The 18,260-nt window shown below is 35.5% G+C and overlaps 1 protein-coding gene across 3 annotated transcripts in view; it reads right to left on the bottom strand.

The window, feature by feature from the left end:
* Positions 1-18,260, bottom strand: part of AKAP6 (A-kinase anchoring protein 6) — a 491,494-nt gene that overhangs the window by 70,894 nt on the left and 402,340 nt on the right. For all 3 annotated transcript variants that reach the window (XM_031453560.2, XM_064485883.1, XM_010986148.3), the window contains one exon: positions 982-1,128. In XM_031453560.2, coding sequence (XP_031309420.2) covers positions 982-1,128 — 147 coding nt within the window. The remainder of the gene's footprint in view (positions 1-981; positions 1,129-18,260) is intronic.

Genomic DNA, 18,260 nt, shown 5'->3' with positions numbered 1-18,260 from the left:
CTCCAAGTCATCAAGGTACATGGAGAGCTTTTTATTCAAAATATTCTTTGAGTATTATTTCTTTAAAAGTTAAAAAAAGAAAGGCAGGAATGGGAAAGCATGCAAAATCATGTTCCGTAACTGACACCACCCATACTTAGCTGTTATCATTAATCATTTAAGTAATTGACAAATTTAGCTTACCCTTGATTTGAAGTGAAGGCAATTCAGGAGAGAAGTTGATGAAAAAACACAGTTTAACTTCTCTCTCTCAGCTGTCTTCCAACAAAAGGACAGTACCGTCTTCTGCACAGTGCCATCCTGGTCTCTGGGTAACAGAATCTCTATATTGCCTTTTTGCCAGATTCTTGCATCTCAGTCTTTGGCTGAGACCCAGCCCATCATTGCGTGAAATGAATTACATGAAACTTTTTTTTTTTTTTGGCTTTTGTTAAAAGTGAGCTGGAAATTGAGGCACTAAACAGAGGCCGATTTAATTCTGCTATTCAGATTTGGGTCAAATTTGCATCTTTGTTTTGGTGGCTTTAGTGTGACTTGAAAGCTGTAGTGACAACTCCACTTTTCGTCTGAGGGTACAGTAAATAGTTAAACAGTGGAAGTCTCCAACATGTACCTTCAGAATAAATTCTATTAATGTTCATTCAAGCATGACAGTCGGTGTATATCAGATATACTGTATTATAGTTGACTTGGTGCATACCCATAATACATGGCATATTTTACTTACTTTTTTATGTATTAAATAACCAAAATTATGAAAATCTGAGAGGATACAAGCTCAGAGTGAAAAAAAAAATCAACAGCAGAGGAAAAGCAGTGTCCCCCCCCCCCCATAATAGCATGAATAGCTTGTTTGAAATGTAGGTAGTGAATTGAAAGAGAGAGATATTTGTGCCTCAAATTAGAAATCAGACAGATAGGGTACTTCACTACACAAAAAATGTACACATAACCTACAAACAGTAATAAAAATGCAAATACCCCAAGCAGTTCCCATTTTTCATTAATTGAATCCACTTTTTCAAGGAGATCATTTGGTAGTAAAACGCCACCTTTCTTCAAAGCTTCAACCTTACTAAGCAGCTCCGTCTTTTTCAGGTCCCTGATGGACATTTCCACGCTGTATCTCTAAAACAGGAAGAGAAAAAAGATCATTAGGGAAAGAGGTGTTCTCAGAAAATCTATGAGCAGAGTTAGTAAGGCTCAAGGGTGTTAAAAGTTTTTGTTTCCAATAAAATTTATGGGGAGGCTAAACTAAGAACCTTGAGTAGTTGAGGAAAATTGCTGAAAACAGCTTAAAAATATATATATTTATATACATTACATAAACACAAACATCCAAGGTATTCCATTTGGTTGACTAAGATGTATGTCTTTTTAAACTAAAGTTTGCACACACATTTGATTTTTATTTCAAAATATTCCAAACAGAAAAATACCTGGTCTAGGGGGATTTAATATTGCAATTAGTTTTGGTCAACAATTGACTCTGGAGTACTGCCTGTCACTCATCTCTGTCCCCTCAAAGGACCAGTCTCAGAGTGATACAAATAAGACAGCCCCCCAAAATTGTGTAACTTCCTCCTTATCCTGTAAGCCCCCTGAATTCTCAGTTAACATTTTTTTTCTTTTACTAAAAATTCTGTGTGGGCTTGGAGAGGTACATAACAGGTACATATAAGAGGAAAAAGAAAACCAGTGCTTTGAGAATGGTTACAAATCTATGCTTCCTTGTTGACTACTGTCAAATGTTCCCAAACATCACAATCAATTTATAGAACCTTCCCCCAATATACACTGTACTCTAACAAACTGACCAAGTGAGTCTCTACTAAAAGATGTTTTGCTAGCAATAATGTAAATGTATTTAATACAACAGTTACTATGGTGATTCTCTTCAAATAACTCTATTTGGATAACTTCATAGTTAGAAAGTCCTATCTTACGGACAGCTATGGATGTGGATGTATCTTTTGAATGTGCATATAAAAACACCTCTGAGTAGAAAAACTAGATTCTGGTTAAAGTATTAAACATATTTTACAGTTTTAGCACATTTCTAAGTATATAATGGCAATCCATAAACTTCTTTCTTCAAGGCATAAAAGCTAGGTCACTGAGATACATGGTCGTATTGCACCATTGTCCTAACTGAGCTAAGATGAGCACCTTATCAGATCTAATAAGAAAAGCTTTTGTCTGGACAAAGTAGGAAATCAGCAGGTTCAAAACATGCCCAAACACTTGGGTGGTTTTATTCGCCTTGATAGCATGATATTATATAAGATCCCAAACTGAAATACAATTGGAGGCAGCTTAAAGGAAAAGGTGTGAAATCCCTGTTTTGGTTAATAGGTCCTCAGCATTTTCATGCATATGTTTGCATACTTTTCATTTCCTATTTTAATCTTTCATTTACACTAAACATGCACATCATTTGTATTATGTAAACTTCTCCAAATGTTAGTCATTTGTGGATCACAGAACAAAATGTTTTAAATGAGGTGATTTAAAACATTTCATAGTATTAATGAATGTTGATCAGGGTGTCAGAGTATCCAAAATTACATGAATATGCATAATGAAAAAAATCAAGGGTTGCTTTGGAGCGCTTTCAGAATTTGGCCTGTGATACACGGGAATTTGGATTGCATTTTCTAATGGCAGGCAATTACCAGGACCACGTTACTCCAACGCTTAAAAGACACACTGTCCACTCATGTTTTCCAGACTCAACACTCAACAAGCATTCTAGAAACCTCAATGGTGTTTTATTTATCAGAGTGTTGACTGGAGGAGAGGGCAGTCTTCCTTATGTAATCAGATTCCCATCTAAAGATGACGTTGCTGACAAATATTTACATAATTAATTTGAGAAGGCTTCTTTGACATCATATTGGGGGAACTAGCGTTTCAGGCAAGCAGGAGAATCCTATTCAGATCTTTTGCTTATGTCACGTGCATTAATCGATGGAGTCCTCCAGCTGTGCCACCCGGGAGTGGCCTCAACCAGTTATCACTCTCACTCGCAACGAGCTCATCCCCCCATCTTTACCCCAACTTTGAATGGCAACTACACAGATGAGTCAAGAAAGGCAACAGTTTAGATGTGTCTCATAAAAATCACTGTCTTGTAAAAATAAAAATATAAAAAGGAATTTAATCTTAGCTATAATAAAATAATTTTCTCTGTGAAATCTAGTACCAGTAGTCGCTGAAACCACTATTGTGAAGGTTATTACATTAAGAAAACGTGTTTTTATGTATGCTCTCTGCCTGCGTCACCACGTAACCTCCTGGATCAACAGCTTGATGAAAGATGTGACTGATGGACAATGATTTCAAACTATAAAAGCTAAGACAATCCAGTTAGTTGTTGGATGTATTGGTATGTGCATGAAAGGTACTGGAATGTCATGTAATTTAAGATTGAAATTTAAGATGAAAATACTTATTTTAATTTTGAAGGACTCCGAGGGTTGAATTTGATATAATATAGGGCCTCAAGCTGTATATGTAATCATGCCAGGAGGGTTATGGGTTTCTGTTGATGCTAGTATCTTTTCGCTTTTCTCTCCAACATTTTCAGAAACGTTAGAGACAATCAACTCTTATTGGTTCTTGGTCATCCTATCGGGTAAGGCTACTTTAGCCTGTGGTGAGAAAATAATTTAATCTTCATATTTATTCCAGCCATAGCAGTAAGTGAGCAGAGGCTGGCCCATTGTGTCCTGTAGTCTAGGGATGCTATGATATAGACTACTCTTCAATAGCCAAAAATGAGATTAACAAAGTTAAAGTCAGATGGCTTTTCTTGAGTACTAAGGTAAATAAGCATCTGCTATTTAATTTCCCCACAGCACCTGCTGTGGGCCTCTCTGTCTAGTCAAAAATAAAATATACTCTATTGAAAGGGCATATTTACATTATTAAGTGTCTTTGCTTGGCCAATTCAATTTTGACTAATGAAGCCTCCTAATAGATCTGTGAATGATCTAAATTAAAGACACAGGCCACTCCTATTCTAAATGCCACTCTTGTGCGTATATAGAGATATACAAAGAAAACTTTAAAAACAGAGTTAAAAATAACCACAAACACTAGCTCATTTTAAAAACTAAGAATTAAAGAAGTTTTTAGAAAATTTTCATTCAGTGCCTACTTTTTAAAAGCGTAAATGCTAAAACTGAATTATAAAATGAAGCCAGCAAAAATAGGATTTCTGAAGTAAATATAATTAGAAATGCATGAAGACTTGATTGAGATAACTTTTTTGACAGTTATGCTAAAGGCTTTTTTTCCCCTCCTAAAACCTTTTTTTTTTTTGTTAAAAATCACACCGAAAATTCTGCCCAAATGGGGACTGGAACAATGCCTTGAAACAGTGTTAATTGTCACCATGGAAACCAGAAGAATAAGCCATTTTGAAACTGGTATAGAAGGCACACATTGAGCAACTCAAGCATTTTTCTGCCTCCCTCAATGTTAAAGAACAAGATGCCTTGTCACTGTGAGGTCAGAGAAAGAAAGCATCATGAAAGGGTTGTCGATGCTCACTGTCTAGTAAATAAAAAATAAAAAATAAACTGCATACAGCTAATGCTGTAAGACTACCCAGTGAATCTTTCTGAAATAGAAAGATCATCAAAAGATGGCCAGGATTGGGGGATGGATTCCACCTAAGCAAAACTTCAGGGCTATATTATGTGAACCTTGCCCCCAAAGCTCCCTGGGAATTCTGCTGTTGTAATAAAACTTCAGAAGAGGAAAGAAAAAAGGCAGCATGATGGAATTCAAAATAATGCTCTAAAAGCACACAGAGAGATTAAGACATCCATTGTAAGACTTTTGTATGGTGCTTCTGTTGGTTATGCTGAAAAGAGACCAGACATTGCTGAGCGGAGAGGGAAGTTTTGGCTACGAGAAATACGAGAATTAAACCAAAGAATTTTCTTGATTATTAGAATAGGGCTGTCAGATTCTGTCTTTAGGGTTTGAGTATTTACATCTTATACCATATTTTAACTGGGCTTCATGTGACTTTATATTAGGAAGAGCTAAAACAAGGAAAATGACCTGGTTATTAGAATAACAGTGTGAGTATCTTTCCCAGTGTAAAGTAATACAGCAAACACCTGTATGTCTAACATAATCCCCTTTCCCATAAACACACAACAGATAGACAGACAAACAGAGAAAATAAAATGTATTATCTGTCAACAAAAAAACATACGCTAGGAACATACCAAAACATCAAACCACTGGCAAAATTATGTGTGAAAATATGCATTTTTGCACAAAAAAAGCAGAGATGTGTCTGCCTATGACTCCCGTATTGTGTTTTCAGGCTAGTGTTTGCCCTCCTCATGTGAGACTTCATGGTGGCCCCTCAGCAAGTCCATGCCTAATGCCATTCAGTGGTGAACAAAGAGTCTTTTTATAGGAAAGTCCAGGGTCCATAGCTCAGCTGTACATGCCGAGTGCAGGAATCTGCTAGAGGCCAGTGTCCCCTTTGCAGCAGCTCTTGTGCTGCCCCTTTTTCAGAAACACCAGTGTCCAGCATCTCACAATACATGCGATGTTTCACATGGAGCCAATATCACCAACACTTCAGTTAGATGGTCAAGACTGAAGAAGAGGGTTCAAGCCCAAGACAAATAATAGTCTTTATTTCTTGCAAACTCCTTGTATTTTACCACTAGCAATTTATGGTGAATAATTGCACAGAGAAATTATAAAGACTCCTACAATTGTCCTTGTAAATTAATAATAGGCTTTCTTGATTGGGATAAATCTGCTGCTGAGCCTTTAGAAAAATTAAAAAGTGCAATGTCATTTAAAATTGCCAGAACTCACACAGCAAATTACATCTGAGGTTAGGAATTGAGTTTTCCCCCCTCTTCTAGCTTATTCCATTTGCATGATCTGGAAATCACATTACATTGGCCATGTATTGTTAATTGGACATAGATTGCATTATCTTTAATATAAATCAAACTACAAATATGAAAATGAATTGCAAATTCCCTAATAGAAGATCATAAAACAATCTTTTTTAAAGTATCTCCCATTAATAATTTAATTCCAATTATATCACTCAGAAAACTTAAGTAGGAAACCTGGCAACTTATTTCTCCAATCATTTCTTTTACATAACAAATATCTAAGCCTTTTAAAATAAATACCCAGAGCAAAATTCACTGTTACAGAAGAAAATAAAAATAACAATAACTGAAAACTTTTTAATGCCGATTTCATGTAAAATACAGCATAGGAACACCAAACCTGCCCTGCCTGTCTCGCCCCTTCCCTACCCAGGTCAAGGGTGAGAAAAAGTCCCCTAAAGAACAGATTTACTAATTTTAAGAACTATTGTAATCATACTTTCTGAAATTATAAAATTGATTATTATTTTTCTATTTATTTCTTAAAAGGTTCTCTAGCCCCTTAAATTTTTCTATACATTTGATATCTTTCCGAAGCCTTTGCATGCCCTTTAATGAGTTTATATTAAATATTTAATACTGTTTAGGGCATATCCACTACTACCAAAAACAGTTATATTCCCAGCAGTCCCACTGTTTCAGGCAGAGGACTTGATTGATCCTCCCAGCCTGAATTGAGTAGAATGAAAAGAAGCAGTTGGAAAATAGCTGCAATCATTTAATGCAGATGACCTCTGACAGCCTCGCAGCTCTTCTATCTGAACAGAAATTTGCATGGGGTCTCTGTGCAGAGGAACAATGTAACCTAAATGGTAGACAATCTTTATTCTAATGAAGTGGGTGTCAAGGTCAATGTAAAACTGCAATGATAAATGGTGCACCACTAGGCAAGAGAAGTTGCATAGGCATTGTAGTGCTTTCACATTAATTGAAGACTGAAATGCACTGCGTGAAAAGCACAAGCCTCTCTTTTCACCATAATGTGTTAATGCGCCAATGCCGAAATGATTTCTTCAAGATGTTTGCCTGTTGACATGTATCTTATTGTAAAAATAACACAGATATGGCACAAAAATGGACATTTTTAGAATTTAGCTTTTCCCCTGAATATAATTACAAAAATCTAAACAAAATATCCTCAAACAACATTCTGACACCTAATGTAATTCTTTTGATCCCCCTTCCTTTTCTTTTTCTATTTAGACCTGTCCTTAATTAGTTTCAACCAGCAACCTTTTATAGAACCCTTCCTTGGGTACTTTCATACTGAGCGAACTGTAAAAAAGGACCGAGGAGAGGAGAATCATTCACTTTCCCCCTTCCTTCTAAGTTTTCTGCTTAGTCTGCAGTTAAGATCTTCAGGTGTTGTTTGTCCTGAATGAAAAATAATGAAAAGCCCATGGTTTGCAAAAGAAAATAACTGTGTTTTAGTGTGAAAACTAGAAAACTATAATCTGATTGCTTGACATTGCCAAAATGGCTAGACAGCAATAATTACACCGTTTCTTCAGTTGATCCAGCAATTTTGTGGCAGTCAATATTTTTCTTTATATGAAAATAAGGACAGTAAGCTGCTTTTTAAAAATCCTGATCTACTTAAGCCTGTAAAGGGGACATTGTTTGCTAATACACTCATTAGCAACCAAGCATTTTAAGTTCATCAATTAAACAGGAAATAGAGTTGCACCATTAGTCACAATTTGCTAAAATACTGATAAGAGCATACTACTAACCATTTGAGAAACATTTCTAGGCTCAATCTATAATATGTTATAAATTGGATGCATTTTTATGGTTGACAGTTTTTCTGATTCCAGTAGACTCTGTAGTACAGCCACCCACTACAAATAGATTTTAATAACGGAATTACAGTTATACTAGTCAGAGATGGCCTGTAGGTCTTTCAGTCTGCAGTATTGGTGAGTAGAAGGCTATTGGCATGATTTACTATAAAATTAAATGTTATCACTGGTTTGCAACTCTGATGTAAAAACAGTCTCAAATAGAAATCAACATTCTTGAAATGGTAAGTCAGAGAAAAAAAATTTCAACATGGAGGATAGTGAAAAAGAAAAAAAAGTTACTGATGAAACTGTTTAAAAAACTGTACAGCTTCATCTGTGTGTGATTTGTCAGGTCTGAAGCTTTGACGTGCCCAAGGGGCAGACCCCAGCGGGGAGTAGGCTGCCGAGCTAAATAGCTGTGAAAGAAGTCTTAATGTAGGATGGAATTCAAACTAACCTTGACATGACCTCGGGAAAAATATGCAAAAAGTAAAATGAATGCACTCTGCAAGATACATCCTAATTTTGTGGTGGAGCTGGTTAGTTTTACAAACATAACTGAGACCTTAAAAGAAAAATAGAAAGCTAGTAAAGGGGGAAAACTTTGGAATTCAGGCAAAAGAAAAAAAAATAAGCAAGCATGATGTGTTACGGTGAAGGCATGTGAACCATTTGGAAAGAATCCAAATAAAAACCCACACCGAACAATATTGTTGTCAGCCTGTCTATTCAGGAAAATTGTTTTTTTTTAGGTTGAATATAAATGACACAAAGCCAAGATTACATCATTGCATTACAAAGTCTGTTGTGGCTTTTAGCTGAACAAGCCTCATGGATCTATTGGTTTACGACAGTAACTCAGTGAGGAGGTTTTAATGTGTAATTTTTCCTCCAGTGTCAATAAAAAGTAGAGGAATTTAAGAAAGAATATCATGGGCACTTTCTAGTCTCTTTCTTGCTTTTGATCTGTATTTGATAAGCCAAACTCAAAACTTAATTGATGCACTGAGTCTTGATCTGGCTTTATTATAAATTTTGCCTGTTCGGAAGTGATTGGCTTAGGAGGAAGGCATTTGTTCTAGCTCCCCAGCCAAGAACCAGCTAACTCACTGGATATATGGAAATTTTAATTGAGTGTCAACCTGTGTAGAAATTCAATCCTATTACCTTCTCAATGCAATTTGTAGCACTACCAGTTATTTACTACACTACTAACCAGATTTTAAACATAATTAAATTGCTAAGAACATACATCCCAAATCTAATGACTTAAATCCGTACAGCAAGGATGTGAATTTCTGGATCAGGTATATATATGCTTCTATTAGATTTTCATAAGCATAAAGTAAGCAGAAGTATGCAATCATTTAGAATTACAAAGTACAAGGAGCTTTGCTAAGAACCTGTTGAAGAGCCATTTGTAAAGATCACTGCTTAATGGATCTGTCATGTCATAGGACTCTTTTTTGGTTTAGTCTTACTCAATATTTTTATTAGTGAACATATCTAAGTAAAGTTTGTATATGGCATGTTGATTAAATTGCCAGATTATACTAATCTCATTGATTAATAAAAAATAATAACTACTTTAGCTCAGAGATCATAAACTCAAGCACCTACAGGTAGTGGTATATGAGTAAATTGACTTCCTGAGGGAGTGACTTATTTCCCAGGTATAAATACTCCCATCATGGTGTAAATACACCTGCCAAGCTACCAACAGTTGCTACTGCTGGCAAAATTCTTGAATATTTAACTATCAGCTCTCACAAGCCAGTACTAACCAGCTCTAGCATCCCACTAGCTGGTAGCTAATGTTAAGGAGTTGAGTTGAGCATAGATAAGTCATCTTTTATCTTTCATATCTAACTATCGCTAGTGTCATAGAAAAAGAGAACTATTTTCTCTACTAGAAGAAAATGCATACATGTGATGATTACTAACATTTGATCCTAGTGAAGGGGAAATGAGGAAGTAAAGTGGATTATGAAGGGTAGGAGAGCACAATTCCACTACTCAGCTCTGCCAACTATTCCTATGTGGGAATATGGCTTCAGTATGGTTTCTGTATGGCCACGTATGTATTTGAAGAGAAGACAGAATATATATTTTTATATTAAATCATAATTTTTATAATGTTAAATTAAAAGATTTCAACACTGTACAGGCCAACCTATGTCTTTGATTTAGATCTGACTTTGCAGGCAACTACTTCACAATGTCTATTTTACATGATAATATTAGACTCCAAAGGGAACACAACATGCTGGCATACTAGATGAAATCTAAGAAGGAGACAGGACAAATTTTAAGCCCGACAGAGTTAATAATTCTCCCCTCCTCCTACCAAAAAAATACAAAAATTGCACAAAGAATGAAGGTGACTAGGCTTCAATTATCTTTAGGAAGTATGAGTCAACAGATAGTAGAAGAAATGTAAAAAAAAAAAAAAAAAGAAAGAAGATTTGGGGCTAAATTAAGACAAACACAGGGTCAAAAATAAGAAAGGTAGCAAATAGACCAGCTGACTGGTATTTACAAGGTCGAAACCTGATTCTTGGTTGCATTCCATGTTCCAAGAGGGACCTGCACAATGTGTTAAATATCCAAAGGAAGGGAGCACTTAAGGAAGGGATAAGATTAAACACTCCTCCAGGGAGATATTCAGCCAAGAGGTGAGCAAGAGTTGAAGATAACAGAAGAGAGGGAAGAATATGTTAGCAAATTTTGAATATTTAGAGGACTGAATAGAAAACATTGATTTGTTTCATCTGACCTCAGAGGAAGAAAAGACTGGACCATACGTAGAAATGGAGCTTGGGCAACAGTGAGTTTTCATTCACCAGAGTTATTCAGGCAGAGACCAGAGGGCTACCTGGTTGGGATAGTTTATGGGATAATGAGGCATTGAATGAGGACTGGCCTAGAAGACGATCCAGAATTCCTCTCTATTTTAGAAAGTTGAGCTTCTTTGAGCCCACATTCACCAGATCAGCCATAACAATCACATTTTTATATGCAGCAGAAATGCCAAGACCAAAACATACCAAGTTAAGGAGAAGCTGTCACTTGCTGGAATGAGATGCAGATATAAGATTCTCATGCAGAGAAACCCAGGAGAAAAACAGTGAAGCAAAGACACAACCTCACAGAATGTAAGCTATACAATCTAATCTCAGATACAGAGAACCAAACAAAAAAAAAAAGGCAAGGTTAACTGAAAATCCTCAAATCATCTTCAATCCATCCTACTTACAAGGCATATTTCATTGAATTTGAGGAATTCCTGAGTTTAAGGAAACCTATATATATATTTTATAGGAAACTTCTACAATACAATATATGCAGCTAGGTCCATATTTCAGCAAGTCGCTCCTATAGATTTTTTTAAAGACAAAGTTCACAAATGCCATTCTCAAAAATCTTCCATCTGTACAGAACTTCCTCTAACAGATATCTAAGAAATGTGTTATAGCCCTTGCTGCCAGCAATGTGGGCATAATGGCAATTTCTCCTCCATGCTATGAAACTTCATGGTTGTGCTGTATTATGTCGAAAATCTGCACATCTCAATAGGTTTTCTGTGCATTCCAATGCACTTCAGTGACGACGTGGATCATTGCCATAATACATCATGACTGTTCTAATTACGGTTTCATTATGATATACCCTATCAGGGCTGTCGTAATGTCATGTCAGCACATAGTAAGAATAGTTATGCAATTATGTAATATCTGTTAGAGTATGCAATGTAGGATGGGAAAAAGACACGATGAGCAGCAATTAATGTAATGAAACTCAGTCTTCTCCTTTAACAAAGTTTCCAATTTAAAAGTACCATTTCTTTTGTTTTCCATCTCATAACCTAACCAAACGCCTCCAAACACATCTATTTTTGTTTAACTGGATACTACCGTATAAGTTAATGGATTTTTTAATAAAGCAAAATAAGAGAATAAAAGGGAAATCTTTGACTTTAAGCCATTCTCTATATGTTGCAAAAGAAGATTCACCTAATATATGCTCCAAGAAATTCAGTAAAAAGTTAAGTGTAGTAAATTAAAGTCCACTGAAGGCTTACTATTATGCCAGCTTCAAACACAACGTCACATTCTTCTATTGTCCTTGATCTCTTGGTTAGATAATAGAATTTCTTGCCTCACCCTCTAAAATTCAAATGACCAGCTATGTCTTGAAAAACAAACTACAATAATAAAATGAGATAAAGCATGAATACCCATATTTACTTCTCTAAATTATGACCATAAATATTGCCTTTAGCTGCCAAAATATATCCAAATACCTATAAAAATACAACTCTTGTTATCGATCTTATAAATTTGAAGAATAAACTCTCAAAGGATGAAAACACACCTTTTTTTTCCATGGAATCTCGTGAATATTTGAAGCCTTCGGAAAACACCAAGTCAAGGAATAGTTTCTCAAATGAAATGATACATGAACTACTTTTTGTTGTTTTAATATACAACCATAGGAGATTTTATATATCAAAGCTTACCCCATATCTCTGTAGCTGAAGCCTGTTCAATGCAAGTATTTATAATGGAAATGCTGATGAAGCCTAAACTATGGACGTATACGGTTGTGCAGCAGCAGCCATTTCAAATATAGATATATTTTTAGCATTAGGAGGGACCAAGTTTGTTTAAATCTAGACTTTTTTTTTTTTTTTTTACAATTGCAAGTAATGTTAATAGCACACTGTAAATGTTAAGGCTAAGTGTGCAATGTCAAAATAGATTGAATCTCTCTGAAAATTGGAAATTCAGGCTTTTCAAACATAATCCAGATGTTTGGCTTTTATTCAGATTTCAAGAAAGAGCGAACTAATATGATATAAAATTCATACATGCATATTTCATTAGTGCCTTTTGTATCGCTGAATTAAACATTCTGCAACTCTGAAACGTGCTTTTCCCAAATCACATAGAGTTTTAAATCAAAGCAGTTGCCAAGATGTTGCTCACCTCAAAAATAATGCCAAATTAATTTCATAAGGAAGAGACTACATATTTCTTATCTTACCTCTCTTGATAATGTTTCTCCAAAGTGAATATCTTGCTTTCTCTTTGAGGATGACAAGAGAAATGAGAAGTTGAACCCTGTAGCCACTGTAGTGTACCAAAAAGATATTACTGCCGCATATGGTGACTTTGGAAATCTGTGAAAATCAGTGGCTGAAATAAAGGCTGAAAGCACTAGCCCCCATTATTGTCATCATCAAAAACAGTCTTTTCAAGTTTAGTGCAAATGGGCGTTCCCTAGGGACTATGGGCTCCAGCACTGAGAAGCATGTCCAGAACTCACCGTGTAGGTGTTAAAACAGCCAATCAAAGCATTTCCAGTTATCTGCTCCCAAAACACAATGGAAATGCCACCATACCTTTATGTGTTCACATCCTGACTTTACTTTAGTAGGGTGTTTTTAACTTTTCAAAGCGTTTTTAACATCTATAATCTTAATAGATTCATAATGCCATGGGGTTTTTCTTGGGGACTGCCCAAATCCATGTATAGTAAAATATTTGATGTCTTAGGCCGCTTTTTGAGAGGGCTCTGGGTGCCTTCCCATCAGAGGAGGATGAATGTTGTTTCAGAATTAGACTATAAGCTCCTGCAATGGCATATAAGGTCAGGGACCATGTGCTATTCAGCCTTTATCCACTGTAACTCTTAGTATTATGACTTAGATGTAAGAGGTAGTTGGAAAATATTTATTCATTTGAATTTCTCCTAAATGAAACACCAAGTGAGCCTGTATCAGGCTGTTGAAATATATGCCAGGGACTGTATCAGTACACAGAAATGAGTAGCATGTGATTATCTTATTTCTCTCTAAATTTTATGCTCAGTTAAAAAAATTATGTGATTAAAGCATCTAATACAGAAATATTCTCAATTTTTAGCTGAAAACTGTGAACAAAGTTTAATTGTTTCCCATGCCAGGAATAGTTAACATAAGAAAAGCTTCTATAAAATGTATCAAAGAAAAAAGGAAGGTGACAGCAGCTCTTTAAATATTTAAGGACACCTTTTATGAGTTCAGTGTTTTCTCATAGCAATAATATTTGATCAGAATGCAAGAAGCTGGGTCCAATTTCTAGTTTCAACACTAGTGTGCTATATAGACTTAAAAACCTTTCTGTTCTAGCCTCCATTTTTTTGTTTCTTTAGGGTACATGTCCATATTTACCAGAGAGAGATTTTAAGAAAATAAATTTTAAAGATTTTAGGCTTTAAGCTTTAAGTACTGTGTCTTGCTTCAGCCTCAGAAAGCTTGAATGCCATTTCAATGGATTGTTCTCTTTTTTGTTCTCCTACGGGAAACCCATGGGGAAAGTTAATAATATCATTTCTGTCTTACAGATTAAAAATTGATACATAGAAGTTAAGTGACTTGCCCAAGGTCAGTAAGACAGTGCTAAAACCCAGAAATGGAATTTTCAAGAGAAATTTCAGCTTAGTTTCTTAGGCCATTGTGTTATTCTTGAAAATGCATCTTTACATATCAGTCCGGAAGTCTAAGGAAATTGGTGAGCCCTGGGAGCAGAGTGTAAATTAAGTCAAGAAGGCCATTCAAAGTGACTTGGAGTAGTCAAAATACAGTTAAGAACCCCACCCTTATAGCTTCTATAGCCATTCATTTTGGTGTGAGTGCATCTTCCAAACCTCCATAGATCTTCAGCAGTGTGAGGTTGAGACTGAAAGAGCAGACAGGAGACTTCTCACTGTTAGTTAAACTGTTATTCAGAAGCTCTAGGGTACAGGTAAAAATTTATCAGTTATAAACTAAGACTACAAAGAGTAAACCTTGGTTATAACAACTGCTTTTGAGCGTTTTTCCAGCTATGTAAGGGAATCTGCTATAAATATTCAAGAAAGCTTATTAGAACAGCTCCATCAAAGAGAAATACTCGTGTGTGTGTGTGTGTGCGCGCGCGTGTGTGTGTAGGTTTGTCCAATTATACGAGTGATAACAGTAAGGAAGAGGATAGAGTAATGATTTACAGAAGAAAATGAAGGAAATGCATAGATGGATGGAGAGAAAGTAACAGGGGAAATTATAAGGGTTTAAACAGATAGGGGAAACAATAGCTAGTCCACAGAGAATAAATCATGAAAACCACATAAAATAAAGAGTACTGCAGAAGAGTAAGAAAATCATGGCTAGAGAGAAGGGTTTCAGTGAATGACTTCCCTGAAACAATCAAATAAAAGAATATGATAGTGATGGCTTAAAAAAATTATATAACGGCTGCAAAAATTCACTAAGAGGAGATGAGAACAAAAAAAGGCATACGTACCAGGATGTAGCCACTTAGTACTATTTACAGCCCTAACAAAGGATAACCTTTCAAGAATAAACAGGTCCTAAAATTTGTAATTTTGAGGATTTTCCCTAAGCAGCATTGATAGGGAGCCCCTTTACTAGGCACCATCTTCCCTGTGTCTGTTATTTCTGCCTTTGCTATACTGGTGGCTTGCTACATGGTCCAAGGGATGCCATTTCATATTTCTGTGTAAAATCTGTTCCATTTATACTAGAGGCAATGATATACTCACCTCTTGTCCACCACAAATATTTTAAGAAGTAAACAGGACATGTTTGTGCAAAATTTCGGATCTCTGTATTAAATGGATCATTTAAAAAAGTCTCTAATTTTAATACACATGACTTTTCTAATAAGATTTTGTGGTCTGTTACCCACTGGCAAGTAAGAATGCAAATTTCCCATTCATTTTTATTATCTGTCTTAGAAATAAAATATTGTAACTATTGTATACATTAGAGAATAAAACAAGTCACATCGGAGAGGAGTTATTAAAAAGGTAATATATATTATATATAGAGAGAGTTCCTGTCTTAAAGAAAATATATGAACAAAGTATTACTATTTTTCTTTACCCTTGATGAAGGGAGGAGGGAACATCCAGTAAAATTACTTCTCAAAATCTACACACATATAACCATTTAATTACTAAGTTCTATAAACATGGAGACAGAAAAGGACCCATGCCAAACATTTTAATTTGTGAACCAATGAGATTCAAAGAGTTTGGCCAGGAAAAAAAAAAAGTAAAAAAAAGTAAAGAAAAAAAATTAAATGATATGCCTGGATTCAGATCGCCCATTTAAACTTTGCTTGCATTGCTTAGTAGCTGTGCAATTCTCTATGCTTTAGTTGCTCATCTAGGGGATAATATTAATGCTCCTTTCATAAGGCTACTGTGAGGACTGAATGTGCTAATGCATGCAAAGATCCTAGATAATTCCTGTTATGTAATAGTCATTATATTCAAGTGTTTGTTCAAATTTGATCCAAATATTGTATGCTAAGAAAATATGATTTTTGGCATAACTTTTCTCACCTCTTTTATGCCTCTAGTTTGTACATCTATGTAAAACTTCATTAAATAAAACATTGAATCTAGGATTCGGTATTCAATAGGTAAAAAACCTTGCCTTTTATGACTTGCACTGAAGACATGGAAGAAAGCTATTATGATTTGCCATTGGTTTGCTACTCTTCCCCAGTGTGTCTTTCTGATTTTGGTAAAGGCCTAGGAGCATGTCAAACAATTCCCAAAGCTGAGAGGTTTTCCCACATTGCATTCTTCTGCAGTGCACCTATCTCCATTCCACGCATTTAACTTCTATCCAGCAAGGCCCAGTTCTAATCTCATTTCTTCTACAAAGATGTTCTAAGAAGAAAGTTCTCATAGAAGACCATAAAAATGTGTTATCTTTGCTATAATTTCATGGGGGTTTTTTTGGTTTTACTTTTCTAAATGCATTATAAATTGCTATGGAAAAGGATAATTTTCCTTTTATTTTGTTCTCCATAGCACATAGTAATATCTAACAAATGCTTATTGCCATATCTTCATAGTCACTAACACCAATCAGCATCATTCCTTCCTTACTTTTAAAGAAAAGGTAGAATTATTTGACCATTAATTCCTAATATATGTATTAGAACATACGGACATACATAATTTTAAAAATATATGTGCAAAAAGAGAACCAAGGTAGGAAATATCTCTGCGCAGAGGCAAACAGAAAGTGATGCAAATTTCATAAATTATTAGTGGGGCTTGATATGAATCAGTGCAGTTTGCAAAGCAGAAAAAAAAACTGAAACCAATTTTTCCCCAAGCAAATATGAACCTGCCTTTAACCAGATAGCCCTCCAGAGAAGTAGACCCAGTAGGGAATTTGGAATTAGAGTGATCGTCTGTCACTAGGTCTCCCAGGGTTGACTCTGAATTCAAACATGAGCCTATTCTCTACCAAGGGACCATTCTGGTCCTTTCTTCATAGACAGCTAAATGCCTTTAGCAGCATTTGCCATGACATCCAATGTGACAATTCAAATGCAAACCAGGGAAGTACATACTGCAACACAAGTACAACGGAGGAACAGGTTGTTCATATGACAGGAAATGACCCATTTTCAATGGAAATGTAGGTGAATATATCTATTCTATGCTATAGATAAATCTGAGGAGCATTTGGTAACTGCCAAAAAAACAACAGGAAAATTAAAATATGTGGAAAATAAGACGTCAAAGAGAAAGTTCAACTTCCGTGACAGATTTGGCAAAGGACACTGCTGACAGTTCCACTGAATAGTTATCTACTGCTGAATAAAAGTAAAATGGAAAGGAAAAGATCCAAGAAAGTCATAAAATATGTATTTACAACTCCTATGTGAAATGAACCAAAAATAATGTGGCACTTAGAAATGACAACTTTTATGGTAATTTTCCAAAATAAATTATATTCATTTATGAGTCTGTTTCCTTAGCCTTTGAAATTGAGACCCTAAAATTCTGATTTTGCCAGATTGCTTATAGGCTAAATCAATTACTAATTAGAACAATCATTGTTTCTACACCAAAGATAGAATACTGAAGTTGGAATGGACCTGAGTGCTACCTAGTCCATCCCCCTCCCTTTACAGATGAAGAGAACGAAAGCTGCAAGAATAAGCATCATCACCCAAGGGAAATCCAGCCTCCTTGTGCTTCATAACATGGCTTTCCAATCTTTTTTTTTTCCTAACACTGGTCTTTATAGTGAAGCTTAAAAATGAGATCAAAGAAAACTCAAAAGAGGATCTAGAAAATAAAATAACATAAGGAAATTGAGGCACCGAGATGAAGTCCATCCACACTCCTCAAGAGAATTTAATACACGAAGTTCTGAGTGGCAGTGGCCTTTGCCTTTTCCTGAGGAAGCCTCAAGATCTGCTAGTATACACAGGAGAGTGGGACTGAGTCATGGTAAAGCCTTGAGAGTGATAGCCAAACTTCTTTTTCTAAAAATCCACTTTGATGTATGTGTGCACGTGTGAGTGTGTATTTAAATATTTTTATCTTGTTTTCCCTGTTTTAACTGTTTCCAACTCTGATTTATAATTTTCTAAAAAGGTCAGTGTGAATTTATGTTTCAGGACCAAACACGAAATATAGGGTTCATAGGACATTTTCAGAGCAGTCAAGCCAC

This window comes from Camelus dromedarius, chromosome 5, assembly GCF_036321535.1.
Source record: "Camelus dromedarius isolate mCamDro1 chromosome 5, mCamDro1.pat, whole genome shotgun sequence".
NCBI lineage: Eukaryota > Metazoa > Chordata > Mammalia > Artiodactyla > Camelidae > Camelus > Camelus dromedarius.
Note: the sequence above shows the minus strand (reverse complement) of the source record. Positions and strands in the feature narration are given on the sequence as shown.